An 18,506-nucleotide genomic window follows, 5' to 3' on the forward strand; every position below is an offset into this window, starting at 1 on the left:
ACACACCCTGTGTCTTTCTCTCTCTCGTTCTGTGTCTTTCTCTTTCTCTGTCTCTGTTTCTCTCTGTCTCTGTCACTCTCTCTCTCTCTCTCTCTCTTTCTGTCTCTGTGTGACTCTCTCTGTGTGTCTATGTGTCTCTCTGTCTTCTGTGTTTCTGTCTGTCGCTCTGTCTTCGTTGCTCTCTCGTTCTCTGTGTGTCTCTGTCTCTCTATCTCTCTCTCTCTCCTATGTTTCTGCCTGTCCCTGTCTGTCTTTGTGTCTATCTCACATTGTCTCTCTGTCAGTGTCTGTCTCTGTTTGTCCCACTCTGTGTTTGTTTGTGTGTGTGTGTGTGTGTGTCTCACTCTGTGTGTGTGTGTGTGTGTGTGTGTGTGTGTGTGTGTGCGTGCCTTTCGCTCTCTGTCTGTCTATCTGTCTTCCTCTCTGTCTCTCTCTCTCTCTCTCTTTGTGTCTATCTGTCTTTCTGTCCCTCTCTCCGTCTGTGTGTCTCTCTCTGTGCCTGTGTTTCTCTCTCTCGCTCTCTCCTCTCTCTCCTCTCTCTCTGTGTCTGTCTACCCCTCCCTCTCTCCTGTGTTTCTGCCGGCATCTCTCAGTGTCTTGTGTGTCTATCTCACTCTATCTCTCTCTCTCTCCCTCTCTCTCTGTTAGTAGTGTCTCTCTCTCTTTCTCTGTCTGTCAGTGTGTATGTGTGTGTCTCTCTCTTCCTCTGTCTGTCTATCTCTCTCTCTATCTATCTCTCTGTCCCTCTCTGTCTCTCTCTGTTTCTATCTGTCATTGTCTCTCCCTCTCTCTCTTTCTCTCTCTGTCTTCTCTCTCTTTCCCTCTCTGTGTCTTTCTCTCTCTCGCCCTTTGTCTCACTCTGTCTCTCTCTGTTTCTGTCTGTCACTGTCTGTCTCTCTCTCTCTCTGTTTCTATCTGTCATTGTCTCTCCCGCTCTCTCTTTCTCTCTCTGTCATCTCTCTCTCTCTCTCTCGCCCTGTGTCTCTCTCTGTCTCGGTGTCTGTCTCTCGCTGTCTCTCTGTGTCTCTCTCTGTCTATGTCTCTCTCTCTTTATCTCTGTCTCTCTGTCTGTGTGACTCTCTCTCTCTGCATCTCTCTCTGTCTCTCTGTGTCTCTCTTTCTCTGTGCCTGTGTCTCTGTCTCTGTGTCTGTCTCTCTGCTTGTGTGTGTCTCTCTGTGTCTCTGTTTGTCTCTCTCTCTCTGTGTCTGGGTGTCTCTCTGTCTTCTGTGTCTCTGTTTGTCTCTCTCTCTCTCTGTCTCTCTCTCTCTCTCTGTCTCTCTCTCTCTCTCTGTCTCTCTCTCTGTGTCTGGGTGTCTCTCTGTCTCTCTGTCTTCTGTGTTTCTGACTGTCTGTCTGTCTCTCTGTCTTTGTTTGTCTCTCTCTCTGACTCTCACTCTCTGTATGTCTCTCTCGCTCTGTATGTGTGCCTGTTACACACTCTCTTTGTGTCTGTCTGTCTTTCTCTCTGTCTCTGTCTCTCTCTCTTTGTGCTTGTGTGTGTCTCTGTCTCTTTCTCTCTCTCTGTACCTCAACTCTCTACCTCTGTCTCTCTTCTGTGTTTCTGTTGGCGTGTCTCAATGTCTTTCTGTGTCTATCGCACTCTATCTCTCGCTCCCCCCTCTCTCTCTGTCTGTCTTGGCATGTCTCTCAGTGTGTATCTCTGTCTGTCCCACTCTGTGTTGTGTCTCTCTGTCTGTCTCTCTGTCACTGTTTCTCTCTGCCTTTCTCTCTCTCTCTCTCTCTCTCTCTCTCTCTCTCTCTCTCTGTGTATCTGTGTGTGTGTCTCTCTCACTTCTGTGTTTATGTCTGTCTGTCTCTGTCTCTATCTGCCTCTCCCCTGCTCTCTCTACCTTTCTCTCTGTGTCTCTCTATCTCTCTACTTCTCTTTCTCTTTTGCCTGTATTTCTCAGTGTCTGTGTGTCTATCTCACTGTGTTTCTTTCTCTCTGTCGGTGTGTGTGTCTCTCTCTCTCCCCAACCCCCCACCGTGTGTTTTTCTCTCTCTCTGTCGGTGTGTGTGTGTGTATCTGTCCCTCTCTCTCTTGCTCTGTCTGTCATTCTGTCTGTCTCTCTGTGTGTCTTTCTCTGTCTCTGTCTCTCCCCCTGTCTCTGTCTTTCTCTCCCTCTCTCTCTGTCTCTCTCTCGCTCGATGTCTTTCTCTCTGTCTCTGTGTTTGTCTCCCTCTCTCTCTGTCTGTCTCTCTTTCACTCTGTCTCTCTCACTCTGTCCCTGTTTCTTTCTCTTTCTCTCTCTCTCTCTCTCTCTCTCTCTCTCTCTCTCTCTCTCTCTTCCCCCTCTCTCTTCCCCCCTCTCCCCCCCCCCCCCCCCCTCGGTGTCTTTGTCTCTCTCTGTCTCTCACTCGGTGTCTTTCTCTCTGTCTCTCGCTCTGTCCCTGTTTCTCTGTCTCTCTCTCTCTAGCTCAGTGTGTCTCTGTGTCTCTCCCTTTCTCTCTCTCTCTCTCCCCCCGCCCCCCCAGTCTGTGTGTGTGTGTCTCTGTCTCTGTTTTTCTCTCTCTCTCTCTCTCTCTCTCTCTCTCTCTCTGTCTTTCTGTCTTTCTCAGACTCTGCCTCTCTTTCTCTGTCTCTGAGTGTCTGTCTGTCTGTCTCTCTCTCTCACAGTCCCTCCGTCTCGGTACCTCTCCCACTCGCTCTATGTGTCTGTCTGTCTTTCTCTCTCTTTATCTTTGTCTCTCTGTCTGTCTGTCTCTGTTTTTCTCTCTCTTTGTCTCTGTCTCTCTCTCTCTGCCTTTCTGCCTCTCTCCCTCTCCCCCGTCTTTCAGTGTGTGCGTCTCTCTCTCTCTCTCTCTCTCTGTCTTTTCTTTGCAAATTTATATTTAACTGTAATTATACACATTCTTTTAACTCCTTTTTTAGCTCCAAGAAGTGGAAGGTTAGAAGATCTGATCAAACTTCATTTGTGTGCAGAACTGGCACTTCTGAAGATTTTCATCTGTGATCCAACCAGAAGAATTGCCGAAATAAGCATTGTGGGTAAGTAGTTGAATCATGTTTCTGTTGTTGATGCAGGCATTTTTTTTGGTCACTTGCGAATTAAGGTACACAGAAGACATAAATACATTTGCTAATTTAAAAATTTGCATTTTATAATTTTGCAAATTTTGGATATTAATAACCAGCAAGCAGTTTTGGCAAAGTAAACATTCATTGGGTCACAAATAGGGATTAGAAGGAACGTGCAAAGAATATAATATCAAAATTAATGCAATATTATTTGTTTCTAGTAGGAAAATTAGAGTGGTCACGTGCCTATTCAGTAGTTGATTTGCATCCTATTTATAATGGTCGAAGAAGTCAGAATGGCAGCAATCCCAAGAAAAATGCAGCAACTTTGCAAAATTACAAGAAAAATAATGATGTTGAAATAAATGTGTTCAGAATTTCAGAGGGTGGGAACTAGAATTCCACAAGGATCAGTGCTGGGACCACTGGTGCTCATATTTTACATAACTATGACCCTTAGAATCAAAACTATAATTTATAAATTTGTAGATGTTACCAATTTGAGGGTGATAGCACCCATTAGGTCTGCAATGAATTAGAGATTAATATTAATCAAGTTTTGGAAAAATGAATAATTGACAAATTAAGATCAACATAGATAAATATGAGGTAATACAATGAAGAATAAAGAGGTCTGTGAGGACTCTTCTATACAAAGAACAGTGAAGGATGAGCTTTATTTTGTAAAATCATTCAAAGAATGTGAACATTTGACAGGGCATTTATCACCCTTGACGATGGGTGTCATTTACCAAAGAAAACCGAAAGAACTGCGTATTCTGGAAATCAGAAACAAAAACAGAACTTTTTGGAAAATCTCAGCAGGTCTGGCAGCATCTTTGGAGAGAAAGCAGAGTGAAAATTGATGTTTCAGGTCCAGTAATCCTTATTCAAAACTGATGTTTGCATAAAAAAAATTTTTCTGAGCTGAAGGTAGTATGGGAGGTGGGGGTAGCGGAAAGAGGAAGGAGAAAACAAATGGTGGAGATGGAGCCTAGGGAGAGAAGAATAGTTGAATCGACAAAAGAGTGGATAACAGTCAGCCTAGGAGTATAAATGGCTGCTAATGGGGCCTATTAGTGGCTAATAATGGGTTGTGTGTAATAGCAGACCATGTGATAACATTGTCTGATGTGTGGGGCTTGGGGTAAGGACATGGGAGAAGATGCCTCAAGTCCTAAAATTGCTGAAGTCCATATTGAGTCTAGAAGGCTGTATAGTTTCCAAGTCGAAAATGAGGTGCTGTTATTCAAGCTTATGTTGAGCTTTGTTGGAGCACTGCAGCGAGCCTGAGACGCATGTTGGCCAGGGAACACGTTGATGCACTGAAGTAGCAGGCAGTTTTACCAACTTGGACTATTTCTATCCCTGGGATGTAGGGACAGCTGTGGTGATATTGGGAAGGGATATGTTTTTAACCTAGTGACAGTGAAGGAATAGTGATGTAGCTCCAAGGCGGTGATTTTCTTTTCATTTGCTGCTGTGTCCTTCGTGTGGTAGAAATTGCAAATTTGGAAAATTTGATGACGTCTAGGTGAGATATTGCATTGCTGCCACGTGTATTAATGGTGCAGAGAATGCAAGTTAACAGGCATGGGGTTGGGGGAGTGGTGTTCCGGTGAAGCGTGCTGCTTTGTTCTGATTTATTTTGAACTTCGTCAAGGTTGTTGAACCTGCTCATGTCTAGGCGAATGGACAGTATTCTATCACACTCCTGAATTGTGCCTTAATGGTGGTGGGTGTCCTTTTGCGGAGATAGCTGAGTTACACCCCTCAGAATTTCTATCTTCCAACTTGTTCTTACAGCTGCGGTATTTTTCTAATTATTCCAGTTTTAATTCTGATCAATGGTAGTCCCAGGATATTGACAGTAGCAGATTCAGGGAGATTTATGTCATTAAATATCAAGGGGAGGTGAGTTTGTTCAAAGCTGAACTGGGTAGGTATTTGACTTCAATAAATCAACTGGGAGAAAATGAGGACTGCAGATGCAGGAGAGTCAGAGTCAAATAGTGTGGCGCTGGAAAAACACAGCAGGTCAGGCAGCATCCAAGGAGCAGGAGAGTCCTCATTTCGGGCATAAGCCCTTCATCAGGAATGTGGAGGGGAAAGGGAGCTGAGAGATAAATGTGGGGGTGGGCTGGAGGGAAGGTAACTGGGAAGGCGATAGGTGGATGCAGGTTGAGAGTAATAGTGATAGCTCATTGGGGAGGGTGGGAATGGAGTATTTATTCCCAATCATCTTCTACCATAAATTGTAACACCATGGGATTCAAGAGCAAAAATAGGCATTGAGCCCATCAAGTCATTGAAATTTGGCTGATCTGATGATCCTCAACACTTTCCTATGTTTGTGATTCCCTCAGTGATTAGAAAGTGGTCTGTCTGTCTCAACCTTGACTGTTCTTAATGAGTTTGATTCAAAAATCCTCTGCTGGTAAAGAATTCCACAGATTCACCAGTTTGAGAGAAAAAGTCCTCCTTGTCTCAGTCTTAGACGGGGAACCCCTGCTTGTGTGCAAACATTGAGGATCAGGGGACACAATCAGAAAGTATAACACTGCATTTACCCTATCAAGTCTCTTTAAGAATTACTTTTGTTTCAATAAGATCTCCTCTCATTCTCATTCATGTAAACTCCCAATGAGTACGTGCCGAATACCTCTATGCCTGCTATCAACCCAGAGACAGTGAACTTTTCTTTATTTTTAATATTCCTCCCTTTTTGAATAAGAGGTTACACTGGTATTTTTCCAATTGTCTTCGACATTCCGATAATGCTTAAAATTTGGGAAGATCACTACCTGCGCATTTGCTGTCTTTGCAGCTACTTCTTTTAATATCCTAGGATGCACTCCATCAGGTCCAGAGAACTTTCTGGTCTCTAGCCCCATTTGTTTCCCAAGTAATTTTCCTCTAGTGATACTTATTGTATTTAGACCATAAGATGTAAGAGTAGAATTAGACTATTCAGCCCTTCGAGTCTGCTATGCCATTCGATCATGGCTAACATGTTACTCAACACTGTTTTCCTCCTTTCTCCCCTTCATCTTTCATCCCCAGACTAATCAAGAACTAATCTATCTCTGTCTTGAATACACACAATGACTTGGCCTCCACAGCTTTCTGCCACAATGAGTTCCACAAATCCACCATCCTCTGACTTAAGAAATTCATCCTTTTCTCAGTTTTAAGGGTCATCGCCTCACTCTGAAACTGTGTGCTTGGGTCCAAGTCTTTTTCACTATTGGAAACACCTTCACCATGTCTACTCTATCCAGGCCTTTCAGTATTCTGTAAGTTTCAGTGAGATCCCACTCATCCTTTTAAGCTCCCAACAAGTACGGACCCAGAATCCTCAACAACTCATCATGTGATCCTTCATCTCTAGGATCATTCTTGTAAACCTCCTCTGGGCCACCTGTATGTCCTCCTTTAGATACAGGAACCAAAACAGCAGCTAACGAATTTGAAAGACCCTGTACAGACAACAAACAAAACTAATGTCATTTACAAAATACAGTGCAAGGATCGAAACAAACACTACATTGGACAAACAAGCAAAAAACTAGCCACCAGGTTACATGAACATCAACAAGCCACAAAACGATATGACCCTCTCTCACTAGTATCCTTCCATACAGATTAAGAAGGGACCCCACTTCGACTCAGATAACACATCCATCCGAGGGCAAGCCAAACAGAGACACACACGAGAATTCCTAGAAGCATGGCATTCCAACCGGAACTCTATCAACAAACATATCGAGTTAGACCCCATCTACCACCCCTGAGAAAAATAACAGGAAATGGCATCACCAACCCAAAGAAACCCAAACATATAAATAGAAAGCAGGAATCAACATTTCTGCCATTTTTCTGGCTTCAAATTTTTATTTCCCAGCCTCAATCTCTAAAAGACCTGTTCACTGTTGTTCTTCTCTTCCATTTTATATATTTAAAAAAGTTATTGTGCTTTGTTATATACAATTTTTCCCTCAGTTTATTTTCTCCCTCTTTAGTACATTTTGATCATCTTTTGTTGACTCTTAAAACTTGCCCAATTCTCTGATTTGCCACTAATCTTCAGCACATGCCATGATTTCCTTTTCAATTTGATACAATTCTTAACTGGTTAACGATGGTTGGTTTATCCCCCTCATGGAATCTTTTGTTCTCATTAGGACATACTGTTGCTTTGTGTCATTTTTTTTTAATAGAAGTCTGCCACTATTCCTTAACCATTTTTACTGCTAAACTCTTTTTCCAGTTGGTTCCAGCTAATTCTATCTTCATTTCCATGTATTTATCCTTATTTAAGTTAAGTATACTTGTGTCCAATCTACATTATGCACCCTCAAACAGATGCTAAATTCTACCATGGTATATAACTGCTGTTCCTTCAGGAATCTTTCATTCTGACAAAATTTATTAAACCAGTTTCTTTGCACTTTATCAGATGCAAAATAACCTGATTGCTACGTGGATTGACAACACATTGTTCTAGGAAGCTATTCTGAATGCTCTTTGATTACTGCATTGTGCCTACCTCTGCCAATTTGATTTTCCCTATATATGTGAAGATTAAAGCATCAAAGATTAATGTGCTGCCTTTTATTTACATAGCCTTGTTATCTTCTGGATTTTTGTCCTATAGAACAGCTACTGTTATTTGGGGGCGGCTTTACAAGTGTTGTCTTTCCCTTGATTCTACATCCAAGATAATTTCTTACTAATGTACTAATTCCATCTCATATTTTAAAAAAAGGTCACGCTACTAGCCTTTCCTTACTACTTGTGCTTTTGGAAGGTCACATACCCCAACATTTTTCGTAATGGCTATAAGATCATTACTGTTAACCTATATTTGTGCCACTAATTAATCTATGTTTTTCCAAATACTATGCGCATTGTAATCAAAATCCCATTAATTTTGCCTTATTACATTGTTCCCCCTTTGTCCCTATATTGCTTTTTTTTGTAATGCTCATAAACTCTGCTCCTTCCTGTTCCATTTTGGGTATGATTGTCAAAATAGTTGCCCTGCAATGGTGCCAAATTCTTTTGATTTGCAAGTCTAAAGTTTCTGCCAAACCCCTTATGTCCCAGCCCCAGGTTCGATTAAAGCCCTGACAATAGTCCTAGCTATTTAATTTGCCAGTTCATTGGTCCCAGTACAGTTAAAGTGAAGGCTGTCCAAATGGAACAGCTACCTCCTAACCTAGTACTGATGGAAGTGCTCCATGAACCGAAACCCATTCCTTCTGCTCCAATCTTTCAGCCACATATTTAATTCCTTTATATGCGTAATGCCCATTCAGCCATGGTTCAGGTAGTAATCCTGTAAGTATTACCTTGGAGGTTCTGCATTTTAGTTTAGTTCCTAACTGTTCAGAATCTTTCAGCAGACCCTTGTCATTAGTATCAAAATGAATGACAACAACCGAAAGTCTACCTTTCCACTCCAAGATGTGGAGGAGCCAGTGCTGGACTGTGGTGGACAAAGTTGAAATCACACAACACCAAGTTATAGTCCAACAAGTTTATTGATTCAATCTCGAGTCAGACAGGTTCTATTTCCAAAGTGGAATTTACAAAATATTACATGTATTGACTGCCTGAAGATTGTGCATTTTTTGAGCGAAATGGAATGTATCTGCAAATATAATTCTGCAAATATAAATTCACACCATAGACATATATTTCAACCCACCATCAGACTAACCGTGGACTACTCTTTAGTATCTGTCTCATTCTTGGACACATGCATCTCCATCAAGGATGGGCACCTCAGTACCTCACTCTACCGCAAATCCACAGCTCACAATGCTACACCTAAATGTAATAAAACAGCTATCCCCTAGAGACAAGCCCAATGCATACACAGGACCTTTTTAGATGAGGAGGAACATGACAGACACCTGAAGGTGCTCAAGGATGCCCTCATAAGAACAGGGTACAATGCTCAACTCATCGATTGCCGGTTTCAACGTCCCACAGTGAGAAACCGTAATGACCTCCTCAGGACACTGACACTGGTTATAACTGATAGTGTACCCTTGGTTGTCCAGTACTTCCCAGACACCAAAAAACTACGCCATGTTCTGTGCAGCCTGCAACACACCAATGAGGATGAGCATCTCACCAAGATCTTTCTTGTGACTCCACTTCTCGCCTTTAAGCAACAGCCAAATCCTAAACAGACGATTGTTCGCAGCAAACCGCCCAGCCTTCAGGACACCATCGACCACAACACCGTACAACCCTGTCATGTCAACCACTGCAAGACACGTCAGAGTGGTGACATGGATACCACCATTACCTGTGGAGACACCACCCACCGTGTACTCAGCAGGTACTCATATGACTCGGCCAACATTCTCTATCTCATACGCTGCAGGTAAGGATGCCACGAGGCATGGTACATTGGCGAGACCAAGCAGATACTACGACAACAGATCACTGCTCAACAATAGCCAGGCAGGGATGTTCTCTTCAGATCGGGGAACACTTCAGCGGTCAGGGACGTTCAGCCTTGGATCTTCAGGTGACCATCCTCCAAGGAAGACTTCGGGATAGGCAACAACGCAGAGTGGCTGAGCAGAGGCTGATAGCCAAGTTTGGTACCCGTGAGAATGGCCTCAACCAGGTTCCTGTGACACTACAGATGACCCCACTATACTATACACTCGCTCTTACTCACACACATACATACTCTCACACTCGCACAGACCCTCTCTCTCGTGCATGCACACACCCTCTCAAGGCTTATGCTCTGTCACACTTACGTACGCACTGTACCAAGCATGCAACGCTCTCTTATGGACGCACTCACATGGACACACATGTAAGTCTATGGGGTGAATTTGCATTTGCAGATATATTCTATTTTGCTCAAAAGGCACAAAATCAGCAGGCATTCAATCCATATCAATGTTTTATAAATCCTACTTTGGAAATAGAACCAGTTTGACTAAAGATTGGGATACAGACAGGCTCTAACCTCACACGTTTTGTTATAAAACCTTGGGTTATTTCGAAAAGGTGACTTAAAAGAAGTTCTGGGGTTTACATATTAATGAACGGAAGCTTGCAATCCATTCTAAAAGATGAAAGACTTAACAACAATCCAGTTTGTTCAATATATCATTTAAATTGCATGACACTCCAATCTTTTGCTATAGATTCTGTCTCTTATGGTCTTAAGCTTCACAATCACCTGATGAAGGAGCAGTGCTCTGAAAGTTTGTGTTTCCAAATAAACCCTTTGGAACTATAACCTGGTGTTGTGTGATTTTTAACTGAATCCACTCCAAGTTCTTCATAAGCCTCAATGAGATATCTTTAACTTTGGGACCAAGCAGGAAACATAGCCTTCCAACTCAAGCTTGCAGCTGCATTTATGGCTATATCCTTCAAAATTTACTGCCACTACCCTATCTCTGTTAACACTTCTTTGTCTTCCATGAATGGTTCCCTGTTGTGTTGTGATCAGTTTGTCTCACTGATATTTTTATTACCGTATGGATTGAGGCTCCACAGAGCTGTCCCTCAAGTTCCTATGCTCACCCCACCTACAGTCACATTCTCCTGTCCTTCATCACAGAATAAGTTTGAACTCTCTAATTTAAGGGGTGTAACTGCGTCCTGGAACAAAGTGTCTAGATAACCTCTCTCCCTGATGATGTACAATGTCTGCGGCTCAGACTCCAGCTCTTCAATGCGGATCCTTAGTTGTTCACGCTGCAAACATTTGCTACACTTGGATCACCTTGGTGTTCAGCAGTTCCCACATGTTACAGCTGCAACATGCCATCTGATCTACTTTCTCCATCATTTTTAATTAACTTATTCATTAAACTTGCTCTAATATCTCTGCTGTTTTTACACTTTATTATTTCCCATTTTTAATGCACTAATATCAATCTTGTACCTAATTAGATATTTTTAAAAAGACAAAAACAAAATACTGGAGACCTGAAGAATGTACTTTCACTTTAAAGTCTATAAATGCTTTTTCCTCCAGTTATCTCCTCAACTTTATTGAAAGTCTATGCTGGGTTGGATTAATTTACTCTGTAAATGAGGTTCCAGTTTTAGCCGGTTCTTAATGAGGCTGTGCACTCAAGGCACCCTTTGAAAATAGGCCTGCTCAAAACTTGAAGCTACAAAATTTTTAAAACTTTTGATTTTTCTTGGAACAAATCTCAAATTACAGTCCAATTTAAAATGCACAAATTGAAGATTTAAAAAACCATTTCCTTATTCAGCAAGGGCATATACTTTCTCCAAGGATGATCTGGATTTCCTTTAATGTTATAATTTAATTTGTAATCTAAGATATTTTTCTTCCCTTTTCAATTCCATTTTACTCTCAATAAATCGTTCTTTCCGTCTCTTTACTTTTTTCCTTTATTTATCTCCATCTTATTTACCTGTGCTGATTCAACAATCTTTTCATATAGGTTTAGGGAACAGCAGAAACTAATTGGTTGTGAAGTAACCTTGATCTCCATCTTTATAGAAGTCTTGGATACCATTATTCTCTTGTTGTCAGCTGCATTCAAACTTCAGCAAATTAGAATGCAAAAGATTTGCATACTGAATCGTGCATCATAACAGCTAACAAATTACTCATGCCATGTTTGAACAGTGGCTTTCTCAATCCTGTGCGCAGGTGTTGGCTGAGATTTGTGTGCTAAAGCTTTACTTACACTTGAACTCAATCTTGTGTCTCGAGTTGATACCATTGAATAAATATGAATATCAATTAAATTATGGATTCAGATCAACTCGGTCAATTTTGGGAAGAGATTTATAATTTGTATGAAGTGTTAAACTGTGTGATCATTGGTCTGGAAAGTGATTCTGTATAAATTGAAGGTTGCTCAGTAGAGCTTTGAAAAGAAATATATTTCCCAGTATTCTGGTCAACTGTTTTTTGCAGTCAGCTTTACCAGATACAGATAACTCTACAGCTGTTTCTTAGCAAGTGAACATGGTAACAACTGTTAGCTAACAACTTCTCACCCCCTCTTGTTGCACTTCAACATTTTTATTATATGGGGAAATGTGGTAAGACCATTCAGTTTGTCTGTGAATTATTTTTTAATTATTAAAGATTACAGAATTTGTTGAAATATTTCAAGATAGCCTTTTTCCAGAGTTTGTAACAAAACATTCGAAACAGAACATTTCTGAGTGAGATTTTGTTATAGGAAGATGAAAACAAATTGATTCCACAAAACTAGGGTGATTAGATAGTGCATCAGATTGCAACGATGCACATATAATTCATTTTATTCGTTCTTTTGAAGGGACAACTGTAATGGGAATTTGGAAGATGATGCATTTGAAATGAAATTTGTTATTTTTTTGATTTAAAATGGCAACAGTTAGAATTTAAATTTAAGCCCAGACAGAATAAAACAAATGGAGGACATAGCTGGTGTGTAGGATTGGGTTCTGGATGACTTGCAAATTTGTACCAATGCTTTTTGTGATTATTCTGTGTGTGTGAAATATCATCATTTATATTCGGATAGGTCTTGATGCTGATGTGGCTTTGAGGAAGAATTTATCAGAAGTTACAGCAAAGCTGAAGAATATTGTAGTTTTGGATTCCAGTGAAGATGCAGTATACAAAAAGGTATTTCTGATGAATCGGTATTAAAACACAGTATCTTTCTATTCATCCTCTGCATTATTGGGGATAACTGGAAGCTAGGTTACTATAGCTTCAGTCCGTCATTAATCATTGATTCTCACCTCTATCATAAAATGGTATGAGAAAACTGTACCTGTGTACACATTGGCTTTGTACAAGTATAGCAGTAATATCTTCCTTAATTGACATAAAATTTAACAGGTTTTATTTGCTTGTTTTTGCAATTTTTAAAAGTAACCTGGTGTTTCATTAAGATTTCTTTTTATTTCAAAGGCTGTTTCCATTGCTGGAAAAGAGGTCTTCAACTTCAAAATAATCTCTCATGTAGATGCGACAGAAGGTTTAGCCTATTCTAATATGGATGTAGTTGATAGTTGTGTTCAGTTGACAGTTGGCTGTATCCAAGTCATCTTTGTAAAGAAGTTTGTGTCATCAGTATTGGTGAGGAAATTTTAAATTTACTCAAGAAGTGTGCAGAATTTGCATCATTCATGTGTTTAAAAATTTTTTATTTTCATTGTCAGCATACATTTTGCTTGAATTACTGTAGATTATTTTTCTCAATACAGTGCACCTAGCTTCTGTTCATAACAGTGTCTCACTTATTTCAGGCATTCTTAAACATTTTCCAAGCTGCCAGAGAAGCTGTCACAGAGGCAACTGTCCAAGCAGCATCTGGCGTGAAGGATCTTGCAGAACGGAGCACTAGAATGCAACTTGACATTCACATCAATGCACCTGTTGTTGTTGTACCTCAATCTCCTGTGTCAAAAAACGTTGTTGTTGCAGACTTTGGTTTTGTCATTATTCAGAACAGTTTCTCACTGGTAAAACAAAAAGGTTCCACTAATCTCCCACCTGTAATTGACTCCATGAAAATTTCGTTACGTGAGCTTAAACTGTACAGGTATGGAAATTCTATAGAATTTTTAAAAAGTAATACGACAATATATATCATGAACACTTGACTGCTTCCTAATATTTGAATGGGTCATATTTTGAATCTTTATAGTCCATTTATAAAATAAAGGTCAAACGTTTATGTTTACTGCATCCAAATCCTAGCTAATACCTAAGCTGTATCACTGTGTTTATAGATAGGCAACATTTATGTAAAGTTTCATTTTAGCCTGAAAAATAATTTTGATGAACTTCTACTGGAATCTATTCTATGTTTGTGAATGCTTGCTTGATGTTAATTTGAAAACTTGATTCATAGCCAAGAGTACTTCTACGGGGTCATGATAATAAAGTAGTAATAAAGTTGCTTAAATATTGTGAGTAACGATTAAATTTGTAATATTAGAATATGATTCAGAAATAAATGTCTACTACATTGTAGTTGTGGGTATGTTCAATGAGGCTGGGAAGTTGATTTGCAGACATTTCATCTCCTGTCAAGGTGACATCCTCAGTGTTTTTGAGCCGCCTGTGAAATGCTGCAGTACTGTCTCTTTTGGAAATTATTTGGTTCCGTTCCTGCTGCTTCCGGTTCCGGTTGTTTGTTGTAGTGACCGGTATGTTGGGTTTCGATCTGTGTGCTTGTTGATGGAGTCCGTGGATGAGTTCCATACTTCTAGGAATTCTTTGGCTGTTCTCTGTTACCTTATCCTATGGTCGTTGTGTTGTCCCAGTTGAATTTGTGATCATTGGTCATCTGTGTGCATGGCTCCTCAGGACAGCTGGTCGTGGCATTTACTGGCTAGTTGGTGTTCGTGGATGTGGATTGCTTGCCTGCCTGTTTATCCTATATAGTGTTTTGTGCAGTTTTTTCATGGAATCTTCTAAGTTATGATAGTTTTGCACATGATGGATATAGGGTCTTCTGTTCTGGTGAGTTGTCAAAGCATGGTTGGTGGTTTATGGGCTGACATGAATCTGAGTGGTCGGGAAAGTCTGGCTGTTCCGAACATATTTTTTATACAAGGCAGTGTGGCTAGTGTATTGGGTCGTGGCATGTCCTTGTCATATTTGCTAGGCATCTATTGCTGGCGGATGAAGTTGTGGGGAATCTGTTCTTGATGAAGACTCTGTAGAGGTGGTGTTCTTCCCTTCGTAGGTCAGGACTACTGCAGTGTATTGTAGCCCTTTTGAACAGGGTCCTAATGCAGCTTCTCTTGTGTATTCGGGTGGTTGATTGTGTAGTTCAGGATCTGGTCCATGTGTGTGGCTTTTCTGTACACTCTTGTACTGGATTCACTGTTCTGTCTTCTTTCTACAATTACATCCAGGAATGGGAGTTAGTTATTGGTCTCCTCCTCCTCTCGTAAATTTGATCCCTGTGAGCATGGTGTTGATAATCCAATGTATGTTCTCGATCATTGTTCTCTTAATAACTACAAAAGTGTCGTCCATGTATCTGAACCAGATTTTGGGTTGTATTTGTGTGAGGGCTTTTTGTTCCAATCTTTGCAACACTGCTTCTGTTATGAGCTCGGAGATGGCTGAGCCCATAGACGTCCCATTGATTTGTTCATATATTTGCTTGTTGAATGTGAAGTCTGTCATCAAGCACAGGTCTAGTAGTTTGCGTATGCAGGCCTTGTTGAGAGATTCTCTGTTATGTTCTCTGTTCTGCTTGTTCAGGAGGTTGGCTGTTGACTCTCTTGCTAGAGTTTTGTCAGTTGAAGCGAAGAGTGCCATTACATCAAATGAGACCATTGCTATGTTTATGTTTTTGATGTATAGAAATTCCTGTGATGATTGTATGGAGTGTTTGGATCTGCTGATAAGATGTTTCAGTTTATGTGATGGAGTCCTGGAAGTGCCGCAATGGATCTAGATGGTATGTCTGGTTTGTGTACCTTGGGTAGTTTTGTAAAATCTTGGGGTGTTGTTGCTTTCTGGTTTCATCCTTTGTAGGTCAATCCTGGTTATTAGTCTTTTTTTTGTAGGTTCTGTAGTGTGTTCATTAGCGTATTAGTTAGCTGTAGCGTGGGGTCAAACTCCCTCTGTAGGTAGGTGTCGGTATCTGCAAGTGGTTTCTCTGCTTTCTGAATATGTGTGGTCTTGTTCAGAATGACTGTCATTCTGCCTTTATCCGGTAGTACTATGGTTATGGTTTTTGTAATTTTTTGAGTGTTTTTAGGGCTTTGTCTCTTTGGTGTTGAGGTTGTTCATTTGTCTTTTTGCGAATGAGGGTATAATGGTTTGTCTTACTGTTTGCAGTGTCTCTTTGTTTAGTCAGTTACTTCTGGGTGTACATTGTAGTGCAGCTAAGAAGTCTGTTGTTTTTGCATCCCTGTGGTTATACTTGAGTCCCTTGGCTAGTTCTGCTTTTTGTGTGTCTGTAAGGTTTCTGTTGGAGAGGTTTCTTGCCCAGGTGTCTGTGTGTTGTCTTCTCTGCTGTTGGCTAGCTTACTCATTTTGTATTGTAGTGCCGTTCTCTTTCTGTATGTGGTTCTGTTCTGTCCTATGGTGATGGCCTGTTTGATTGTCACGGTCCATTTCTGATTGATTGTTTTTGAAATTAACGATTTTTGCTGCACAGTTTCTTGTCTGTACCTGTGTAATTTGTTATGTGCATCTGTAACCATAACCTGGATCATCCCAAAACCGTTTTGTCGTGACTGTTTCTCTGGCTTGTGGGTTGTTGATGTGAGTTGTTGTTCTGACACAGGGTGGTAATATTTGATTCCTTCGACATCCATGTAAAAATTGCAGTTGTTCATAGGTAGTGCTTAAGCATTTGGTACAGGATTCCTATTTCCTTGCATGTCATAAACCTTGCAAATCAACTTCCCAGCTTGGCAAACTTACCTAGAACTACAGCACCTGACACCCGAGCTATAAATCTTTACGTAAACATTGATCTAGTATGCTATTTTAAGCCTTCACCAGTGATCAGTTTGAAGGCAGGGAGGGCACTTAATTAGGCATGGTAGTGGCACATGGGGACTCTGCTGTATTGTACCTCTGGGCTGATTTAAACTCATGACAGAAAGGTGCCTGGGGCCATATCCGAGTGGTGCTGTTATTATCCCAGTATGGGTGGGCCTCTCAATGCACTGGGAGCATGACAAGCAAACTGACATCACATGAACATATAATAAAGGAGCTTGCTCAGTCATTCAGTAAGAACATGGCTGATCAGTTGTATTGTGAATTCCAGATTACCATCAAAAAACTATTGTGAAATCCAATCTTCTCCCTTTTTCAGTCCGAAAGTAAAATTTTAATCATGTGGTCACTGCTACCTAGGATTGGTTAACTTTGAAGTCATCGATTAATCTGTCACAATACCAAATCATCATAACCTGTTCTAAGAAGCTATCTTGAAATTATTCTGTGAACTCTTTATCCAAGTTACAAATGCTGATTTTTTTCCAATTCATATAAAAAGTCATCCATGTTTATTACAGTATCTGTATCAAAGCACCCAATATTTCTTCTTGTATATTTTGTTCCACAATTTGATTATTGTTAGGGGCCCATAAACCCCTCCCACTGTGACTTATTTCTCCTTCTTCTCTACCGAAACTGATCCTATATACAGAAGCCAAGGATGTGCCTAATTATTACACAAATGCCATCCTTAATTAGCATTACTATCCTTTTTACCTTTACCTAGCTTCCCAATTTTCTTGAATGTCATATACCCCTTAATATTCAAGACCCAAATCTAGTCATCCTGAATGTCTCCATCATGGCTTACAGTTTCTTTATCTTTTTTTTTGCTTCAATGTGTGCAATTAATTTATTTACTTTGCTATGAACCTTTAATTGTGTGTTGTTGCTCAATAGTCTCAATAGTCTCAATTGTTGATTATTTCTGAGGTTTTCTCTCTGCCATATTCTCATATTACTATTTCCCTCTTATCTTGTCCCTATTCTTAGATATACCATTGCTTTTTGTCTAAGATCCCTTGCTCCTTTCTAAACTCTCTTCACTTCTCTAGTTTTGCATCATACTTTTGTGATGATACATGGCTTTAGGAGGAGTATTTTGTCCAGGTTTTGTTTTAAAATAGAGGGGTTGAGACAGAGGCACAGAGCTGTCTCTTCTAAGCCAATAAAATAAACAGCTTGTGAGGCCTTTGTTATCTTTTTAAAGTTGCAACAATTGAAGCAGCATGAAGGGGTAGGCAAAAGTGAGGACTGCAGATGCTGAAGATTAGAGGCAAGATTAGAGTGGTGCTGGAAATGCGCAACAGGTCAGGCAGCTTGGCTCCTGCCCAAACGTCAATGAGGGGTAGGGTCAGGCTTCCAAAGAGCCAGGATCTTATTTTAGATTTCAGTAACTGTTGAGGTTTTGAAGCTGCTATACATCTCTCCATGCTTCAGCAAAATGCTTGAGCTCTATCTTTCTCACAGAATTTTCTCTTTATGTTTGTTCTTCCTGGACTGGAGAAATGTTGCATGTGAGACTGTCTATTTTACTGAATTTGGGTCTGCCAAGGGTGATTCTGGGATGTTACTATCTTGGAACAGCTAATCAGTGGTAGTTAACATATATGTTATCTTGTTAAGTATTCCAGTAGAGTTACAGTTAAGCTAATTTTATTTTTAAGTTTATTCTTTTGTCTGTATTTTAACTATAGTCTCAGAACAAAGTGTGTTTTGCCTCAAGCCTGGTAGTTTAACCAATCAAATTGCACCTGGAATATAACACCTTACATTTCCCTTTTAAAAATAAGAAAAAGTTGGGGTTTAGGGCTGTCTTCTTACTATGTTTTGATGGGATTCGTTCTGTCCATAACACTTTGAATAATATTCAATGAATATCAGACAATTTGCTATCAAGATCTGATCAAATTGGTAGTATCTGATAGATTCACCTTGTCGTTCTAAGTTTTTGTTTACATAATTGCAAATATTGA

General features: G+C 40.3%; 1 protein-coding gene across 2 annotated transcripts in view; it reads left to right on the top strand.

Annotated features, from left to right (window-relative positions):
- The window catches only part of vps13a (vacuolar protein sorting 13 homolog A), a 419,442-nt gene that overhangs the window by 182,488 nt on the left and 218,448 nt on the right, over positions 1-18,506 (top strand). For both annotated transcript variants that reach the window (XM_072585252.1, XM_072585262.1), the window contains exons 30-33: positions 2,874-2,990; positions 12,566-12,669; positions 12,961-13,128; positions 13,299-13,594. In XM_072585252.1, coding sequence (XP_072441353.1) covers positions 2,874-2,990; positions 12,566-12,669; positions 12,961-13,128; positions 13,299-13,594 — 685 coding nt within the window. The remainder of the gene's footprint in view (positions 1-2,873; positions 2,991-12,565; positions 12,670-12,960; positions 13,129-13,298; positions 13,595-18,506) is intronic.

The sequence above is a fragment of the Chiloscyllium punctatum genome, chromosome 2 (assembly GCF_047496795.1).
Source record: "Chiloscyllium punctatum isolate Juve2018m chromosome 2, sChiPun1.3, whole genome shotgun sequence".
NCBI lineage: Eukaryota > Metazoa > Chordata > Chondrichthyes > Orectolobiformes > Hemiscylliidae > Chiloscyllium > Chiloscyllium punctatum.